General features: G+C 36.6%; 2 protein-coding genes across 5 annotated transcripts; both read left to right on the forward strand.

Annotated features, from left to right (window-relative positions):
• Window positions 1–112: 112 nt before the first annotated feature.
• On the forward strand, window positions 113–11,401 carry LOC114529155 (protocadherin Fat 4-like). Its single transcript, XM_028550922.1, has 2 exons — window positions 113–8,294; window positions 8,623–11,401. The coding sequence occupies exons 1-2, from the start codon at window positions 515–517 to the stop codon at window positions 10,482–10,484; spliced, it is 9,642 nt and encodes a 3,213-aa protein (XP_028406723.1). The 5' UTR covers window positions 113–514; the 3' UTR covers window positions 10,485–11,401.
• Window positions 11,402–12,048: 647 nt separating this feature from the next.
• Window positions 12,049–21,283, forward strand: LOC114528896 (coiled-coil domain-containing protein 138-like). 4 transcript variants are annotated; one of them, XR_003687555.1, is made up of 21 exons: window positions 12,049–12,243; window positions 13,476–13,530; window positions 13,773–14,015; window positions 14,354–14,433; window positions 14,770–14,844; window positions 14,921–15,073; window positions 15,621–15,740; window positions 15,907–15,984; window positions 16,199–16,292; window positions 16,386–16,414; window positions 16,746–16,889; window positions 17,318–17,443; window positions 17,576–17,632; window positions 17,895–18,024; window positions 18,183–18,238; window positions 18,319–18,384; window positions 18,698–18,749; window positions 18,837–18,975; window positions 19,224–20,004; window positions 20,594–21,013; window positions 21,090–21,283. XR_003687555.1 is itself a non-coding variant. In XM_028550621.1 (19 exons), exons 1-19 carry the CDS (start codon window positions 12,190–12,192, stop codon window positions 19,363–19,365), a joined length of 1,893 nt encoding a protein of 630 aa, XP_028406422.1. In that variant the 5' UTR covers window positions 12,049–12,189; the 3' UTR covers window positions 19,366–20,118. The 4 variants fall into 4 exon arrangements, 1 of the variants encoding a protein (XP_028406422.1); XR_003687549.1 differs by having other exon boundaries at window positions 20,594–21,283; XR_003687562.1 differs by having other exon boundaries at window positions 13,854–14,015; window positions 20,594–21,283.
• The last annotated feature ends 403 nt before the right edge of the window (window positions 21,284–21,686 follow it).

Below are 21,686 nucleotides of genomic sequence, written 5' to 3' on the forward strand. Positions count from 1 at the left end.
GGGAAATGGAAAGGCAAAAGCAGTCTGAGTAATGTTAGGCAATTGACAGTCAACCCCCTCAAGCTAGTCTTTGTTGCACTCTAAAATTATTCTTTTATTTCCTGCTCAACAGTGATCACGTGATCGTGCAAACATTACACTGTGTTGTATTTCAAATATACTCATGTTTTGTTGTGATTTGACAATTTTATTCTAGTTTCGTGGGAGATTTTGAGGATTTTTAAAAGAACTATATTCGGCATTATACGGAACAGTCAATCGGAGTGGCTTAACGTCAAGGAAATACGATGTTTCGGGTATTTCATACCCAAATTATTTTCATCCAACGTCCATGTCGTGTCTTGTGTAAATAATCCTTTGGTAACTACCCAGTGTCAGAGTTGATAAAACAGTGTAGAAGCAACGTTTGTTCTTCAATGTTTTCATAATGGGACGATTTTGAGTGTATGTCTACAAGGCTCGTTGGATATTTCATTTCTACGATTGTTTATGAATAAAAAAAACATCGCCAGCCATGAAATTGGTTATGGGGGACATTGGGAGCATTACTGCTTGTTGTCTGGTTTTGATATTTTTGGATCTTACCGTGGCTTCAACAACAACAAGAACGTTCTTTATTAGCGAAGGGCAACCTCCTGGTGAATTTGTTGGCAATCTCAATACGGCTATTGTACTTGTTTTTCCGACACCCAAGAATTTTGATTTCAGTTTTATTACCGGAGTTGTTAAGTCTAGTAATACGCTAGACAGGGAAAAACAAGCCTTTTATAATTTTACTGTCATTAAAAAAAGTCGTGGTAGCATCCAAGTAAATATCGAAGTAAATGATATCAATGATGAATTTCCTACGTTTTCATATCGGAATAAAACAGTTGACATTTCAGAACGATATCCTGTTGGTCACATTTTCAACCTTGGCTTGCAAGTTACTGATAAAGATATTGGTGTTAATAGTATACACAATGACAGTGTAAGAATTGTGTCTGGCAATCTGGGTGGTGTATTCAAGATTTCTCTCAAGAAACATCACAGCTTTTATGCAGTTTCACTGGAACTTGCCAAAAAACTCAATTGGAGTTCTGTGAGAGAGTACAATTTGAATCTTTCAGCATCAGACTCTGGGTCTCCCAGGAAAATAGGTTTTATGTCATTGATTGTCAATGTTCTAGACTATAATGATTGTCCACCAAAATTTTCAAGACAAAATTATGTAGCAGATGTATCAGAAAGCATCAAGCCAAAAACTGTTGTTCTTAATATTACAACTTCTGATTGTGATGGTGGGGAAAATGCTGAAGTGATTTACAGTATGAATTATGATTCCCAGTATGATAAAGATAGATACTTCAGCATACAACAAAAAAACCGTATTGGATATATTTCTACACATTATAATTTAGACTATGAAACAAAGAAGATCTACAAATTGCAGGTTATTGCAACTGATAAAGGGACCAATCCAAAAACGAGCAGGGCAGACATTACAGTTAATGTGCGGGATGAAAATGATAATAAGCCGAAAATCCTTTTATTTAAGTTCTTTGATGTTTTTGAAGATGCGAGAATTGACTCACATGTGGCAAAAGTTGAAATTCGTGACAAGGATTCTGGGCAAAATGGAAAATTAAATGTGAGTTTGTCTCCTATGGATGTATTTTCAATAGCTCAATTTTCACAAGGCCTTTACTTTGTGACTTTGAGAACAGCATTGGATTATGAAAAGGTAAAGAGCTACCAGATAATTGTGACTGCAAAAGATAATGGTAAACCATCTCAGTCTATTAGAAAAGCTGCAACATTAGTGGTTCGTGATGTTAATGACAATCCCCCAAAATTTGTACAGAGTGTATACACTCATGATATTACAGAGTCTGCACAACCTGGCAGTTTTGTTCTCACAGCTAATGCAACAGATAGAGATACAGTCTCTGCTTCAAATATAACATATCATATTTTGGTGGCAACCTATCCCACATGGTTTGGTATAAATTCGACATCTGGTGCTATTCATGTAACTTCACAAATTGATCATGAAAAGTCTGACAAAGCTACTCTTGTTATTCAAGCATTTGATGGTAAATTTACAGCAAACTGTACAGTCATTCTCAATATTATTGATTACAATGATAATGCTCCAAAGTTCTCCAAGTCATATTATGTGATGACAGTTCCTGAAAACTCACATCCAGGAACATTTGTTGGCACAGTCAATGCATCAGATGTTGACCTCACTTCAAGAGGGCATATATCGTTTTTGCTCAGTCATCCTAATAGCACAGCCTTTAATATAAACAATATCACTGGAAATATAACTACAGTTATTCAACTTGATCGGGAAGAGCGTGATGTGTATAATTTTAGTGCAATTGCTCGTGATGAGGATGATCTAGAGAGTATAGCAATGATAACAGTTATTGTTGATGATGTTAATGATAACCGTCCATTCTTTGAAGGGACCTCCTACAGTGTTCCTGTTTATGAGAATATTTCTGTTGGCATAGACATCCATAGACTGAAGGCAAAGGATCGTGACATTGGTTGGAATGCACAAATCTCTTATGAATTCATCTCTGGAAATGATGGTGGCACATTTGAACTGGATAAAAGCACTGGTCAAATAAGTCTACAGAACAGTTTAGACAGGGAAAAGGTGGACAAATATGTGCTAAAATTTCGTGCTATCGATAATGGTGGTTTGACATCAGAAACATTGGCAACTGTCAATGTCCTGGTTAAAGATGTCAATGATGACCCTCCTGTATTCAACAAGAATGAGTATAGTTTTCATGTTAAAGAGAATGGCAGTAAAATGAATTATGTTGGTACTGTTCTGGCAAACAGCCATGATGAAGGTTTTGGTGGAGTAATTAGTTATTCTATCAAGACTTTAAATGCTCAGAAACATTTTCATATCAATGGCTCTGGCTCAATATTAACAAAAACCAAACTGGATCATGAAATTCAATCAAAGTATGAGTTCTTGGTAGAAGCACAAGATCATGGTACTCCATCATTGTTTGGTTATGTTAATGTTACTGTAACAATACTGGATATTAATGACAATTTTCCAGTATGGCATTACAACAGTCATTGTATTGCCCTGAATGAGGATATGCCTGTTGGAGTCAACTTCCATAATTTTGAAGCCTCAGATCAAGACAGCGGCTTAAATGGTAAAGTCACATATAGTATTGAGTCTGGGCTAAGATCTGTGTTCAACCTTAACCCTGAGACTGGCAATTTATCCCTGAATACAGGTGTTGATTATGAGCAAAAACAGTTGTATCAGCTCACTTTAAATGCATCGGATGCCGGAAAACCTGCCTTGTGGTCATTGTTAAAGGTTAATATTTGTGTTATTGATATCAATGATAATTTTCCAGTTCTACATAATTCAAGTGTAAATGTAAGTGAGAACTTCCCAGTCAATACAGTGATATATACATTTCATGCCGTGGATAAGGATAGTGGAAAAAATGGTCAAGTTTGGTATCAAATTTCACATGATTCAACTGAGTCAAATCTCTTTGAGGTACAAATGAATGGTAATTTGACACTAAAATCTCCACTGGATAGAGAGAAAAAGGATAAGCATGAAGTTAATATAATGTATGGGGATCGGGGAGTACCGTTCAAGACTCCTCCCCAGCCTGTGACACTGACAGTTTATGTCCAAGATGTCAACGATGAGATACCTGTATTCACAAATAGATTATCATTTTTCACAACAGAAGAGGAAATTCCAGGGACAATGATTGGCAAGATTAAAGCTAAGGATGGCGATCTTGGTAAAAACTCGGAAATAGAATATAGTTTGGTTAATTCCACTGACTATTTTGCAATTAATTCAAAAACTGGAAAGATGCACAACATTGTTAGGCTTGATAGAGAAAAAATGTCAATACACTATGTACAGGTACAAGCTTCAGACAACGGAAATCCACGGCAAAGTCGAAGAGAAACTGTTCGTATTCACGTCCAGGACATAAATGACAACCATCCAAAATTTACTAAATCTGCGTATAGGGCTTCTGTTTCAGAGAATGTTCAAAAAGGAACAAAGGTAGCCCAGGTCAAAGCTGTGGATATTGATGAGGGAAAAAATGGCGAGGTCATCTATCTCCTTTCGACCGGAAATACTCAGGGCGGAGTGGAAATGTTTCAAATTAACAAGACAACTGGATTCATATATATTGTTGCATCTCTTGACAGGGAAATTAAGGATTTCTTCGTTTTGAGTGTAGTAGCAAATGACAAAGGCAACCCTCTTAAAGATTCCATATGTCGGGTATTTGTTACTGTTCTTGATGTGAATGACCACAAACCTGAATTTAAGGTAAAGAATGACACTATCTACATATCAGAGAAAACGCCCGTGGGGACTGTAGTTTATCAAACCAATGCAACAGATCAAGATATAGACGAGAATGGTAATATAATATACTCCATTGTCAAAGAGTCTGGGGAGCAAGTCTTTAAGATTAACGAAAAAACTGGAGATGTTATTTTGAACAAAACTCTTGATTATGAACATACTAAACAGTATAGTATTCGAATCAAGGCCTCAGATAAAGCTCGTGATAATCCCAAGAAAAGTATCCTGAGACTGTACATCAATATTCTTGATTCAAACGATAATGGTCCTATATTCCATGAAAATCCAACAAAAAGACGTGTCTTTGAGAATGAACCGGTTGGAACGAAAGTTGGTAAACCTGTTCTTGCTACGGATAAGGATTCAGGAATAAATAGTAGAATTGTATACTCCATTACGAAACAATCGCCTAAGGCTGCTTTTAACATACATCCATTTACAGCGCAGATAACCACCGATAAAGAATTAGACAGAGAAAATGTGGGGAAATATGTCCTGGTTGTCAAAGCTTTGGACCAGGCTGGCGACGTTCTTCAGCAAAAATCCAACACTGTGAGCGTGGAAATAGAGGTCATGGACGTAAATGACTTTCGTCCCGTTTTCACGACCCCAAATAGTTCTTTTATAATGGAAGATGAGCCGGTGAATTTTACAGCATCATTTTTCATTGCTGAAGATAAAGACCTGGGTGAAGCTGGTAGAGTAACGTTTAGACTAGTTGAAGGTAATGAACATGGGACATTCTATTTGGATCCGACATGGGGCTCCTTGATTCTAAAGAAAACTATTGATCGAGAAAAAGTCGACACCTATAAATTAAAGATTGAGGCCTCAGACCATGGTTCTCCCCCTTTATCTTCAACCGTAACTTTCACGCTTTCTGTCGAAGATGTCAACGATAATCAACCACAATTCCTAAATTACAACTACAGAGCAAGTGTACCAGAAAATGAAAACTCTGCCAATGTTTTAACAGTCAAAGCTACTGATCGGGACAGTGGCACGTTGACTTATAGTCTGCCACCTGGTTTTGTGGATGATCTATTCATTATAAATGAATTTACTGGTCAAATATCAACAATTTCACCTTTGGATCGAGAGAAGCAACAGCTGTACGAACTAACTGTGTACGTTCAGGATAACGGTTATCCATTGCATACTGAAAGTGCAGCTGTGATAATCAATGTTACAGATAAGAATGACAATGATCCTGAGGTATTACAAAACCTCTTTAAAGTTGAAGTGCCTGAGAATAGTCCAGCTGGGTACGTTTTCTCAATAATCGCGGACGATGCCGACACAGAAATGAACGCTCGATTAAATTACAGCATCGAGAGGGAGGATAATGTTGGATATTTTGAGATTAATGAAAACAGCGGTGCAATATCGACTGTAACACCACTTGATCGCGAAATCTGTCCCGTACATAACCTAACCATTAAAGTACAAGACCAAGGCAATTCTTCCCGCTTAACAAGAGTTAACGTTTTTGTCACTGTCCTGGACGACAATGACAACAACCCTAAATTTAATCCCCCCAATGTTGTAAATGTCACCCTCCCAGGTGGCAGTCATCCCGGGGCAGAAGTTATAACTTTGACTGCAACAGACGACGACGAAGCCTCCAACACAGCAATAACGTATAGCTTTAACAGCGAAGAACAAATACCATTTGGCTTGGATGCCACAAGCGGTTTGATTTATACTGTGAACTATTTAAATGCCAGCGAAGTTGATACGTACAACTTTGTTGTAAATGCATCTGACGGGAGTAAATCCGGAGCGCGTTTTGGTTCAGTTAACGTGAACGTTTTTGTTGATCATGCAACTGGGATTCCTCTTCGTTTCACTGAAGTTTTGTACGAAGTTGATCGTGAAAGCCAAATTAAAGCTGGTGTAGAAATATTGCAACTTACACTAAAGAATAATTACCTCAAATCAGGTGATGTTGAGTTTTTTGTTGAAGGTGGACAAAAGGTTTTAGCTGTTGGTCGCACAAAAGGAAATGTGAGCTTTACAAAAAATCCATTCCCTGGTGCATATTTACTTAGTGTCAGAGCAACTTTGGTGCATGATCGAAGAATGACGGCGGTGTGTTTTGTACGTGTTACAGTTCTGGGAAAAAATCAATATCCAAGATTTTCCAGCTCGTCTTATAGTGCAACTTTAAATGAGAATCTTCAAACTAATGTTCCTATTGTGACTGTGAAACCTCACACTCCAGGAAATGTGTCCTATCAAATCGTCAACGGAAATGAACATGATGCGTTTAAAATCAATAGCAACGGCGAAATTACTATAAAGGATTCTAACGCCCTGGACTACGAAAGGTCTCGTAGTTTTGAATTAGACATTAAAGGTGATTGGGGAATAAGGATTACTAATATTGCTTTCACGAAAGTGTACTTATCTCTACGGAATCTCAACGATAAAGCTCCGGTATTTAGACAAAGAGTGTTCATATCAAGTATCTCGGAAAGTGTTGCTCAATCAGACAATAGATTTGTGACCAAGCTGTATGCGTTTAATTTTAGTAATTTGCGAATGGTGTTTTCGATATTATCCGCCGACAAAGAAAATGTTTTTTCACTAAATCCGTCAACTGGAGAATTGTTTCTTCAAAAAGCTGTCCTTCGCGAGGAGAAAAAATCCTATAATCTGACAGCTAGTGTTAGCACTGGTGCATTATCGTCGAAATGTACAGTACTTGTTTTTATTACCGACATCAATAACAATTCCCCAGAACTACCCAGTAGTATTAACTTTACACTATTCGAGAACAGTCCCTTAGGATGCCATGTTGGACAGGTGAATGCTACGGACAAAGATGAATTTGCAACAATTACATATAGCTTTCTCGGAAAAAAGGAACGAAATGGGCCTTTTGTTATTGATCGTTACACTGGGATTCTGCGCTTGGTTGATCATGTGGATTTTGAGTCAAAGCCTAATTTGTACAGTTTTACTGTTGTTGCCAGTGACCAGAAGCATGAAGCGAGCACTGACGTTTTTGTTACTATCTTGGATGAGAACGATCATAAACCTGTTTTTGAAAAGATATCCTACAGTGTTAAACGTCAAGAGCCAATCTCCGCAAGCACACGTTTGGCTCGAATCAATGCGACAGATGAAGACGAAGGCGACAATAAGAGAATTACGTACAACATCACCTTTAATGACAAGATAGGGATAGATCCAAACGTTGGGATAGTCTTCACGAAAACGACATTTACCTATATCAATAATTTCATTGATTTAATCATCACTGCCACTGATCATGGGTCGCCCCAACTCTCCTCTCGAGTTCCATTCCGTCTACAAATTTGGGATCGCAACACTAAACCTCAGTTTGGCGAAGCTCCCTACCAAAAAACAATACCAGAAAATATAGAAATTGGGACTGAAGTGGTGAGAATAAAACCTTTAAATTCGGATTCTTTACACGGCAAAAAAAGAATCTCGTTTGAAATACATAGTGGAGATGAACTGAAAATGTTTCGAATTGAAGAAAGAAGTGGGATCATTCGTGTCAGAAGACAGTTGGACCACGAACATACATCTATATACAATCTAATCGTGATAGCTGAATATGAAAAATTTGATTCATCCGATCGCATAAAAGTCATCATTAAGATTGATGATGTGAATGACAATGCTCCGGTATTTATTCGAAATAAGTATTTTAACGATTCAATGTACAAAGAGACTATAGCTGAGGATGTCACTCCACCCCGCACTGTGCTAACTGTTTCTGCAATAGATAGGGACAGCGGACGTAACAAAGACATCACATATTCAATCAGTTCTGGAAATAACGGTGGGTGGTTCAGAATGGCTGGAAATAAATTGGAATTGGTCAAATCCGTGGATCGTGATGTCATCCCAATTCACCGACTTTCTGTAACAGCTTCAGATCAAGGTAAACAATTCTTCATTTCTACAATACATTGTTGCTTACGAATTAAGGTGCCTTGTGACCATGATTACATATCTATAATCAGAATGACTTTTGATGTAGTTACATATGATATATACAGATATAGTGACAATTATATGATATATAATTTAACAATTATTGAATGTGGTCGAACATGATATGAAGAATTATCAAGAAGTACTAGTAAAAAGTTAGGGCAAATTTCAATCACGGAAGATAAAAACTATATTTAAGTAATCAACCCTTTGGTCAGACAGAACTTGATTTTGTGATGCCATCTTTTTCTTCAATTCATTTTTTGTTTTTAAAGGGAAACCACCACTATCAACAGATATCTCTGTGGTTATAAAAGTCAACGACATTAATGATAATCCACCAGTCTTTGGGCAACCAAGGAATCTTGGCGTAGCTGAAAACTCCGTCAGTGGAACTTTTGCTGGTACAATTAAAGCTTCGGACTCTGATTCTGGAGCAAATCAAACCATCTTTTTCTCGATAATTGACGGCAGTGGTTTACATAAATTTAATATTAATCGAAGTACAGGTAACCTCACCACTGCTATAAGCTTTGATTACGAAGACATATCAAGTTATACTCTAACCGTGAAAGCACAAGACTATGGTACACCTCCTCAACACAGCAGTCTGATTGTCACCGTGCCTATTATTGGTGTGGATGAATTCGAACCAAAATTCTTAAACACAAGTTATGAATTTGTTGTTCCTGGCAACGCAGAGAAAGGCGATATAGTGGGTCATATTCGGGCAACAGATGAAGATAGTGGTCCAGATGGAGAAATACAATACGATCTTGTTTCACCGGTCAACCTGTTTATGATCAACACAACTTCAGGTGATATATATCTTAATGAGAACGTTGTCGATTTCTTTGAACGCGAAAGCACGAGAGGAAAACGAGATACAGAAAATTCCAAGCCTCAGAATTCATACAATTTAATAATCAAGGCTGGTAGCGGTCAACCGGGTTCGAAAATCAGTACAGTTACAGCAACAGTATTTTTAAATTATACTGCCTCTCCATCCCCCCGTGTGGATGAAAATCAAACCGATCCTGTTCCTATTCATACAATTGTCATTTCAATAAGCATTGTGGCTGGTCTAGTTTTGCTGGCGTTAATCATCTTCGTGTTTGTGAGATGCAAACGGAAGGAAGGGACAGAAACAAAGAAACCTGGTGAGGAAATGGTTCTTAGATCAATGCCCTGTATGCAAACAAGTATTAACTCCGTTGATGAAAATGGTGTGATAAATAGATATCAACATGTTCCAACTAGTGCGTCCAACTCTTTGGATTCCGGAAGCTCAGGGAATGGATCCTTTGATCCAATTTATGAACACAAGGATTTGCATAATTCACAAATAAGCACACACGTAGGTTCCAAAATTTCTGACTCTGGTATACACCCCGACTCCGAAGTTGAAATTTCACCCGACTCGGATGTTGAAAACAGCGATGCAAGATCATTTGATGTTCGCTCAGATAGAACTGACCGTATTATGGTTCATCTTCAGAGTATAGAATCACTTCACGAGTTTGATGATGAAGGTGGAAGGGAGGCGAGTGCCGGTCTGGATGTTGGAAATTTGCTGTATGCAAAATGTGCTGAGGCTGACGCAGAAGAGGATGACCAGAATGTGGACCGCCCTCGAGTGTTTAATTTTGAAGGAAGACCTGACTATACCGGCTCTTTAAGTTCAATTCTTGGTAGTCACGAAGAACTACGAGGACATTATAACTATTTCTACGCTATGAACCAAGGTCCTCAATATCAGCCGCTGTCAGAAGTATTTTCTGAAATTGGACGTTTACCAAGTAAAGACCTTGGTTCCACTTTGAACGGTATCAATGATATCTCGGCTCGTACAAGTATGTTATCATCAGTATCATCTCTACATAATCAACATATAGGTCCAGAGTCTACGTATTCGTCTCTACCCATGACGCCAAACTTCACCCCGGCTATTACTCCGCTGGTTACGAGATCTCCTTCCCTCTCTCCCCTGACATCCGAAGTAGTGACTCCCATGGTATCACCATCCCAATCAAGACCTTCTTCTATGTACTTACCACATTCACGACCTTCGTCGTCCCTCGTTCAGTTGGCTGCACGCGATGGTCTCGACGATTTCGATGAAGACGTTCATGTCTGAGCGGTGTTCAAATCATGGAAAAGATCGTGAGAAATATTGACACTGGCGAACTACATAATATACAAAAGAGATTTAAGCTAAAACGCTTTTGACAACGCGAGCGCCATGAAGACTGAAAGAGGATCTGTGTTACTGATGTATAGGTAACGTCTACTGGTTGTAAAAAACATAGCTTGCTTCAACTTCCTAATGTTTTATCTAGTACGTGAAGTGAGTGCTTTTACTTTTAAAAAGAATACAAACAATTTAAAACACCTTCGAGACGATAGCGACCTTTTTGTGTGTCACCTCAACCGTACTAGATTTAACATTTTAAAAGCTGGTTAGCATAACCCTGGGTTAACGCACGTGCACTGGTTGAAATTATATAAGTACGGATTTTGAAGTTTTTAAACGAAGACACAAGACATAAATCAACCCAGACGGTTGAATTTAACCCGGGGTTACGGCTAATATTCGTTATGTTCTTTGTACATAAAAATATATATTGTCGCGTGGAAATGTCAGGAATATCAAGCTTCGGTGCTTTTAAACAAATATATACTACAATAAAAGTAGAATACTATATATATATATATTATGCATTTAAACTAAAGTAAAAATATGAACCTAAATTTAAATCGGAGTTTTCCTTCACAGATGATTGAAAATATCTTGTTGTTTCCATGCAACTTCAGAATGATTGCATAGACATGGACTGTTAATTTCGTCATTTTCTTAGCCATTTCCTTGCCATTCAATGGAACTTACATACAGCCGGTGGAAAATATCATGTATATACATTTTTGTCGTCCAAGTCCAATTAAGTTCATAATCTCAACTATTTCATATCAAGGAAAGAGTTAGGGGATTTTTGTGTTTAAGAAATAAATATATTGTTTCCATAATGTAATTTATAGAGTATTTTTAAATATACAAACGAGATTAATTTGACGTCTACTCAAATTGAATTTGAACTAATGCTATCTCCCGTTTCGTGCCATTTCCACTGACACTGGCATTGGTTATCATCCGAAACGAACGTGAAACAGTGATGAGTATATTTATACGATGATAAAAAAGCGTGACAGATGCTTGTCTTTTTTGGAAAACTTGTGACCGAATGTGGTTCGGCAGTTGCCTTAAATATCAAAATCTGTCGACGTTTTGACATAAGGGCAACTTTTAGCCATAGGCCCAGATAACGGACGACAGATGGATGCGTATCCTGCGTCCCAGCCACTGCGGATGGATCAAACGTATTCTGCGAGCTATTATCACAGCATATGCCCTTGATCGAGACGGTAATGGTAAAGTCAAATATGAACCACACTAGTATGTTTTTACATATACCAGAATTTTAAGCTAATGGCAATATCTAGCCCCCTCCACAGGCCTCTCTAGCTTTCTTTGGGGCAATCCCAGGGAAAGCCAGCGCAACCCCAAGGGAAGCCCCAAAAAAAAGCTAGAGAGGCCTGTGGCGGAGGCTAGGCAATATCCACTTTCTATAATTTATGCAGTAAATACAATAATTTTCACGCCTTTCAAATCTTAATTCTCCTGCAACTATTTTGGGCTCCCTATGGCTGAAGTGTGAATGTTTGGCGCACAACTTTGTTTTTTCAGAAATCAAATCAAATGTCAACACTGAATTCTAACTGAATTTACAACAGAGTGTAGTCAATAAATGCTGAATAATCGAAACAAGTTTATTACGTAAATCCAAATGCAGCGTTCAGGTTCACCGGGAAATGTAAAAGAAACGCCGTATTTTGATAAGGTATTTCAGAATTCATTAATGATTGATTCTTGATTGATTCTGGATTTCATGTTTGATGATCAAATGATCATTGCATGCGAGATTGGATGCTCATATTCGAACTTATATCTATTTCAGAAGAGTATAAGACTATATAGCTCATACTGATGATTGATAAAAGTTAAACAGGAACCTACAGTAGTCAGGTCTTATTATACAAACACTGTTGATATACAGTAGGAGGCAAAAGTTTGAGTCCAGTCGTTGTAGAATTCCAGTATTAAATCCTGGCAGCGTATTCGAGTTAAGACATGCGTGCTAGTGTTTCAGTACTGTAAACTATATTAATTGCACACTGTTTTGGTCCTAATGATCTAAATTATAACAAAATAAAGTTCTCATTCCTTTACACTGCCCAAGATGGGTGGGAAAAAGGGCAAAGTGATGGTGCACAAGGACAAATAGTTGCATTAAGTATTGAAGGATTCTTTCCTCGTAAGGTCGCAGAAAAAGTGAGAATTTAAAAAGGTTGTATGCAACTAACCTTGGACGGTTCGAAGAAACTAAATCCTACTCAAGCAAACTTTTAGCTGGTTTGGTCATGCTCGGTTTGGCAATATTGAAAGATATAATAGGATCCTAATTAAAGAAAAGTATCATCCAATTCTTCAAGGACATGGAATTTCATCTGGTACAAAGATGATCGCACGTCTAACTACATGATAATCACCCTAAGCACATGCACATCTTCTATGTGCCAGAAATCTTTTAGAAGCAAACTCATTCTGGTGATCTCGTTGTCATGGCTTTCCACCTCATATTCCAGATCTAAAACCTATGGAGCACTTGTAGAACCGTTTTAACCGGAAGAGGGCGAGGCACAGACCCGCCAGCCAGGCTGACTTGAGGCAAGTGGTCAACGAATGCTGGCAAGGTATTGAACGTGTGACATTAAAAAACCTATGGAATCTATGCGAGCAAGAATAAAGGTCATTTCAAGAGCAAAAAGAGGGAACTAAGCAATGACATGTAAATGCATGTTTGCACATTAAAATACGTAAAAATGAATATCATAACATCTCATAGTTGTTGTACAGCATGTATTTTTCTGTTTACTTATTTACTTTTTTCTAGTTCACTTATCGGTAAGGTTTTCTGTAGGATATTAATATATGCTGCTAAAACAATGAAATACAGTCACTGGACTCAAACTTTTGCCTCCTACTGTATATATTTTTTCTATCTACTCTTAGGCCTATTTTGAATATTATACAAACAGTGCAGGAACATCAAACAGCAGTCACAATGGTAAGGTAATCTCAGAATGAAGTTTATTAAAAATGTTTCATAGCTATATGTAGGGTGATTGTTCCCTCACACAGGAGTTGCGACAGGGCACCCCCATGCCCTTGATGTGTTAAAAGATGCAAATTTGGCATTAGATAATAAAAATGTAGTCTACTACTTATCATGATATTAAGCTATGTGAAGAACTATCCAGTATTGGTCTCTTTTTGTGGTTTCTATAATGACTTTTTTAATGCATGAAGTTTCTAGGCATGCCAAAGTGCCCAATCAAAGTGCACCCAAGCCTATGTCGATCTCTTCTAATAATGAGAATGCTTCATTAGTCCAACCGTCATCGCACCTAACTCATTGGTCTAGTGATACAATGACCAATCATGAAAAGGAGCATTATAAAAAAGCATTGGACAAAATATACATTGCTGTAAAATCACGAACACAACAACTAAATACAGATTCTGGCTCTGACAGAGATGATAGCTTTGAAAGTACGTATGTCATATGCCTGTATTCCAACAGCTTACTCGCACTCATTCTAATTGAATGTGACATAGACATTTTTGCTCATCAATAAAAGAGTCTTTTCTTAATGGGAAGATTTTAGGTTAAAAATTCAAAATCAAGCTCTCCCTCGTGTGAAAAAATTACTTTTATGCTCTTAAGTGCTTAATGACTTTCAGAAAACAGGCAATAGAATTATTGAGTATGAATAGAAATCTCTTTGCAATGAACAGCCTGTCATCTGTGTGACTTCCAATGCTCCCAAAGACTATCATTATTATATATAAAGTGTCTTAGGGTTGTCAGCGTAAAACGTTTTTTTAAGGAAAGCAATCTCCACCAAGTCCCTATTCTTCAAAACATGACTTTGGAGAGGAAACATTGGATATTAGAAGAAGGCAGACGGTAATATAATAATAAATTTATCTGCATTACCACAGATTTTATATGTCGGAATGAAAATTATATTTGCTGCCAATTTTTCCATGTTTGAGCGACTTATTTCATTTGAAATTTTGTTCACATATGATATAATGGCTACATCTATTATATACAGTATACCCTTATAAATATAGAGAATGATATACTGCTATAGTAAATATAGTCAAACAAACCATACTTATTTGTATACTGTAGATGACTAAACTTTACTTTGAGACACATGCTTCAACCAACATTAGTAAACAGTCAAAAAACATACTGTACATATGTTGTATACACAGATCCTCTTTAATCTTGTAGAGAAAGACTAGACTGAATGAATTTGAGTTACAAGATATTTATGAAGAATTGCGTCAAATAAGTAAAAAATTAAAAGTATGTACTATTTTTCAAATTACATTTTAGGCTTTTACTAATGGTAAATCACCTTTGATCATCCTTAACTTCGTAGGAGGAAACACATGCACTTCAAGTATGGGAAGAAGAATTACAGGAAAGAGAAGCCATGTTAAATGATCGTGAATACATCACCAATACCCAGCAAGAATTTGTTAGTGAAACTTTGGAGGAGGAAATACAGAGGCAATGTACTATTATCGATCAGGTTATTTAATTTGGAAACAGATTATCCTTATTCTCTAATTTACTTACCTTCTCATTCAATAATAATGTTTCCTCTTACATTACATAAATGGTTGTTCAAATCGTATTTAATCTGATTATGACTATGTCTATGAGTTTCTTCCCCTACACTGGCAAAGATTCCTAGGCTATGAATTACGGTATCACAATTCCTGCACGTTTGATTTGGATGGCAATACTCCATACATAAGTCCTCTCAAGCATTAACATGCAGCGCTAAGGCTAAATACTTCTCAAGGACAAGTCGTTCACAGCCTGTTTGGCTTGAACTAGGGATAAGTTAGACATATCTGTCAAGTTCATGCGTTTATTAAACATGCAACGAGGCTACGATATTTCAACACGAGTAAAACAAATATGCTTTTTCAAATGCATCACAGTTAAGACCCGTCTTCCACATAAAATTTGAAGCTGCTTTTACTCTTGATTTACGTACATACTTATTTAGTACAGTCTTGCCATCTGTGATATCGCAGAGAACATTTTCCACAAAAAATACTACATTTCAGGAATATCAAGGTCAGGTAAATGAACTGCAGAAGGTTATACACGAGAAATCAAAGGAAGCTAACCGCCTTCGTGATTCTTTCAATACTATAAGAACCACTCATGATGATTTACGGAAGCAAGTGAGTGCAGTATGTTATAATAATTATATGTTTCAGAGTAGGGCATTTCCCTGCACGATTTATGGCATAATTTTACTGGTACACAGTTTTGCTTTAATTTTTCTTCAGTTGTAATTTTTCATTTATTTGTTAATTAACACTTCGTGTGCATTTTTTAACTGAATAGTTTATAGAAATGCAAGACCAAAATAGGCTTTTGGAAAGTCAAACATTAAGTTTACAACAAAGGCTAAACAACCTTTTGGTAGGTATACTGATAGCTTTGTTATAGTTGAAGTTTGATGGCTCCTATCCACCCATCTCCCCAAGTGCTTGCAATTAATCTAGCCATGGCATTTTGAGCCAAGTCACTCGCAGCTAGGAGAGAGAATATACGAAAGACCTATTTTAATACTTCTGTGTAGCTTCTTAACAGTTTGAAAGAGCAACAATCGGAATTTGTGTTATCTTTTTTTCAGCGTAAAAATGAATATCAGGCAAAGAAGGAAGAAGCTGAAAAAAATGAAAAATTCAATGAACATGCGGTCTTGACGACAAAACGTGACAACGTTGGTAATTCAACATTTCCTTAGGTTTTCATTTACTTCTCTTGCAAAATCAGAAACATTCTAAACCAATGCATGTCTTCTTTTTTCTCTAATGTAGATAGCTTCAAGGCTCCATCTAACTCAAAGGTAAAATAATAGTTCAGTTTCGAATGCATTCGAATTCGCGCTATTTTAGGTAATCTTTAAAATAATCACTCGTGCATTCATGCATGTTTGTACATGTTTATTGCTTGCATACATGCATGCATGTAAGTTGTACTGCATGCAAGTTGCACTAAATAACCACCTTCAATCTAAAAATCTTAACACGTGTCGACACGGAAATACCTTTTTAAACCATGAAACTGGTGATCTGCGCGTTTTAAGCTACAATTACTCTTCAGGCCAAAAGGGTCCACACTGCTATTGGATTTACTATGAAGTTGAAATGTCCTAACAAGTTTGCATATAAATGTAGTTTCGTGTATCAGGTGTGTTGGATGTATTGTCATGTCTCCTAATATGGATATCTGATTCTGAATTGGAATACGTTTCACCGGAGGAAACTGAACTAAGAGGAAAAGCTAAATCTAGCGAAGCTGCTTATGGCAAATGTGTCAAGGTATCGTCATAAAAATGTAAACAAGGCTCCGTATTGGTACACGTCTCCCGTTCACGTGATATTTGATTCACTCCCCTTGGTACAGTATGTACATGGCTAAAAGCGCTTAATTTGTCCCTGGTTAATAAAAACAGGACTAAACAATGTTATGCTGCATGCACCCCACAGAGACACCATTGCACAAGAACATTTTTAGTCCTGTTTTTATCAACCAAGAACAACTTGAGTCTTGAGCGTTTTACCGGAAATTTGCACTGCTGTTACCATTACAGACAGTTGAATATAAATACCTTACAAAAGCGAATCACCTGCTGAAAAATTCGGTGCGCAAAAGGAGGATATTTTTTTCACCTCTCGGGAATAAATTGTTATATAATTCCGAACACTAATCGACGCTCAACATGACACATAATTATATTTATTTCTAGATTTTGCCTCCTTTGGCAGACCTTATCTCATATATCCCTACTGTTAACCCGGACGTTATGCATCCATTGTTAAAGTTCGTATATTCAGTAATGTTATATATGGAACACTCACCTCATGTAACACAGGTAACCAATGTTCTTGTCATAATAGCTATTATCAATTATATTAATTTTACATCCACAATAAGGCTTTGCGCTTAGAATTTGCGATTAAAGAGTAGTGAAGTTGATTGCTATGTTTTTTGTTTCATTTCTCAGAAATCAGTACTCGTGTCTACATTTCGTAGAATGGGGGAAGAGTTATACAAACCTGAGGTAATAACGTGCGCATTCATAAACACGCGTATATACATTGAACGAGTGCGCAGCAGTATAATATAATGTAATTCATGTACAATCTAGAAGCAATTCGATTGTATATTAAACCTAAAATATATTATAAACCTTCTAACCTAAACTTAAATCTTAAAGCCTAAACACTTTAGAGGGGAAAGCCTAGCATTGCAAGATGTTCGTTGTATTCTAAAACGTTTAGGCCTTTTTTGACACGTCTGTAAGTGTAGAATATCTATTAAAGGCAATCAAACATCGCGAAGGAAAGATTGACGGGAGGAGAAGTAAAATGACTGATGAAATATACATACGTAGTCCGAATATGGATGAAAGAATGCTTTCTACGTTGATAATTTTAAAAACAATTTCGCGAGGTAATTGTGCATATATTCTGTATACCATTTTTGAGAGACAGAGAGGTTGTAAATTCACAATCATTGACTGTTGCAATTTAACTACGCATAGACTTCAAGTATAATTAACTGATTGTAATTATCTACACTACTAATGCATGTCATTTTAACGTTTCCAGCTGACTACTTATCCCATACATTTGAAGTTCTAAAATCTGACTTGAGGGAGCAAGAGGTACGTATACGGATTGAAGATCATCCGTGAAACTCTGATTCAGAAAACAAAGTTATCTATTAACTAAATTTTTTCTACAGGGTAAACGACTCTTTATAAACCACAATGGAATTAATGTTATCATGGCTTTTATGAAACCAAAAAATGTAAGTAATTTTATTTTTTTGTAATATATCAGGCTAGAGCTACCTCCTCCGCAGGCCCTTTTCGGACAAATATGGCGGGCCAGAGCCAAAGATCTTCATGCGTAAAAACGATAGATACTGAGGCATCTCCATGCATGCACTGATTACCTTTTATTCTCAATACGTTCGGTGCATGAGAAGAGTGACTTTTTATTATAGTTTCCCGTAATAAATTAGTTAGTATACTGACACCAATACATATATATTTGTTTATGAACAGGAGTAAACGTTTTCTAGATGATCTCATCATCCAGTAAAACTTATTATATTGTAGGTTCTCTTGGAATCCGCCATTGATGTTACCTTGCAAATGTCCATGGAATCAGGTTCGATTCACTCGTGTTTTACCTGTGACAATTATATACATATATTATTCTTATAATGAAAATAACACTAGGTTAATTACATTTTAGATGTTGTCACTGAATTTCTAATTCGCTGCAGTACCAGCAATTTTTTCAACGTTTGTACCAACCTCCTGCAAGAAAAAGGACTGCAACTCAAAATTGTGGAAAAACTTAGCATCATTTTACAGCGACTTTCTAAAATAAGGTTAGTTAACAAGAAAGACGTATGCTTCATAATGCTTGCAGTTTATACAAAGTTCGACCCCGTTCCCAGGTCTGTGCTTGCATGGCAACTGTGAATAGAAAATAAATATTCTTCAGTCGTTTTGAGTACCATGGGTACCATAAGTACCATGTCCATGTAGAGAACGCTAAAATATTACAATTGCATATCTGTATTCTTTGATGTTTTTGGTGGATACAATTTAAATCAAGTTTCTTTATCATATATAGGAATAATCGACGTTATTTTGAAGCTTTTCAACTTGTTCCAGTTATGCACGAACTTCTCAGACTAAATGATACAGACAACGCATTTTTGTCGTTGAACCTGCGATCTGTCTTAGTAAATCTTAACGTTGTTCATAATGCGTAATACCACACAGCTCGCGAGGATCAAACTAAAAGATAGTCATCCGTTTCGTGATGATATTTTCCTTTCACATGTTTACTGATAACCTCTCTGACTCCAGTGTAGTAATAAGCGTTTAGGCAACTAGGTTAACACAGCTTATCCCAATGATAAAGATATGATACTGGCTATAAGGCACCGAGTTTAAATATAAACAATTATGAATGTTTTTATCTCTGTTACCCTCTTACGTTATATTTCTAAAATGACTGGCTTGTACCAAACGAGGTTGAACTAAGGCTAAGTGCTAAGTGTCAGACGCCCGTTTCAAACGTCGAAGGATAATAGCAACAACCTAAATCAATATTATTATCAAGTTGTTAAACATTGATAACACCATAAATGGTCCAAGCGTCGTTCATCAAGCAATATAATCAACCTACTATTTTTTTGCGAGACAACCTCTTTCGCGAAATTTCGCTCTCACAATACCCCTCCTGTCTGTGCACTACGCCATGTTAATTACGCTAAAGTGGTTCGATAAGGTTCGATATAAAAGGTGATTTAGCAGACAACTGAGACATCAGAGTTTATCAGTACGTTTGATTTGAAATAGCTGATCACTGAGTATTCTTAATGAAAAGAATAGATTTGTTCCAGAAGGTACGATTTATATTGATGACATACCTGAATAGAACTTGTGTTAGTTGTGTAGTGAAGATCAAGTTCAACTTTAGGTACTAATTGCAAACTTAAAAATGAACAGATATAAAACTCTGTTGAGTCTACCCAATGTTTTGTTCTACAGGATTGAAGTACATATAAATTCTTTGCCAGCTGATGCTAATCATCTCAATGCATAATAGCAAAAAGCAGTGTAGACTGTAGTTGGCAAACATACATTATAGTTAAACAAACCATGCTTATGGCTATATCTCATCCTTCCAAATATCAAATATTAGAACTATCTTGGCCTAGTCTATGGCTCAGAAGACTCAAGGTTGCAGATTACCATTAATTTGATTTCCACCATGGTCAAGCTAGGTTTTTACCTTTCTGGTGACCTAGCTCTAGGATGGTGCTACTATCACAATTTCTTAAATTTACCTTTCACACTGAACAAAGCAGCTACATGTAGTTGTCACCTGTTGAAGACACACGTGCAGTAGCTATCTTCCCAGTAGTAGCTCTTAGATATTTAGGAATTTTCTTCTTTTACATTTCACACTTCTTTTTATGATTAATCTTTTAGCCATTGTTATTCAGCCATACAATTTACGTCAATTACGTGTATATCAAATGAAGATGAAAACTATCTTGTTTCTAACATTTCACGGAAGTTGTGCCATCTTCTATATGTATGTCATCCATTGGTTAACATTTACAATTGGTCTGAAAATTTTGGAAATGGCAAGCTTTTTCACTGTCTGGACCACCATAGTTCATCTAATAGTGTTCCTCGCCTTAGCAGCTCATGATGTTGGAAGAATATATAATGAATATGCAAGAAAGCATGGAGACCTTGGTTCAACTCGAATGGATATCTCTGTTAATAATGAGGACTTCCTTGGCTTATTCCTTCATCTTGCTCTTGTGATGAGTTCATTTACTCAAAGTTTATTTTGGTTGTTTTTCTACATTGACCGTGAAATGATTCTTCCCGAGACAGCTGGTATACCATCATCTCTTAATCATATGCTGCATACTTTACCGTTCTTTTTCGTCTTAATTGCTATCATTGTTTTCAGCAAAAACTTTCCAAATGTAAAAGAAGAAACAAAACGTAGAAAAGCTGGTATAAAATTAGTTGGTCTCGTTGCATTTGCCTATTTGGCTTTTATATGGATATTGTTTGAATTGAGTGGTGTGTGGCCGTATTCTTTCATGTTTTCGTTCAATCGATTAGATTATTGTACTTTTTGTTTATGTGTTTTCCTATTGTTTTTTGTATTATGTCATATTTGTTCGTTTTTTGAAGTAAAAATAAAAAATCTTCAGATTTTGTAACTGAAACTTTTTACGGCTTGTGAGACGAAGAAAATTAAAGAAAAAGGGATAACCAACAGCAGGACCGCCCTCGACTGCTTGATTGGGGTGAGGGTGTATATTCATTTATTCATGTTTATGCAGGGTGTCCCAAAAAAGAGTGCCCCCTATTGAAATGAAGCTTTTAGTGTGTAAATAGCATAGTTATTAGGTTGAGGCATTCAAATAAAGTGTCTTGCTTTCAATTGCGTTTACCATAATATTAAGGCAATCAGATTCTAACAAAGGCTTGATTTCAATAGAGGGGACATTTTTGTATCATAGGAAGTTACGAACAATAGGGTACAAAAGAAATCAGT

This window comes from Dendronephthya gigantea, unplaced genomic scaffold (assembly GCF_004324835.1).
Source record: "Dendronephthya gigantea isolate DGI-Jeju-01 unplaced genomic scaffold, DenGig_1.0 000001F, whole genome shotgun sequence".
In the NCBI taxonomy this organism is placed as follows: domain Eukaryota; kingdom Metazoa; phylum Cnidaria; class Anthozoa; order Malacalcyonacea; family Nephtheidae; genus Dendronephthya; species Dendronephthya gigantea.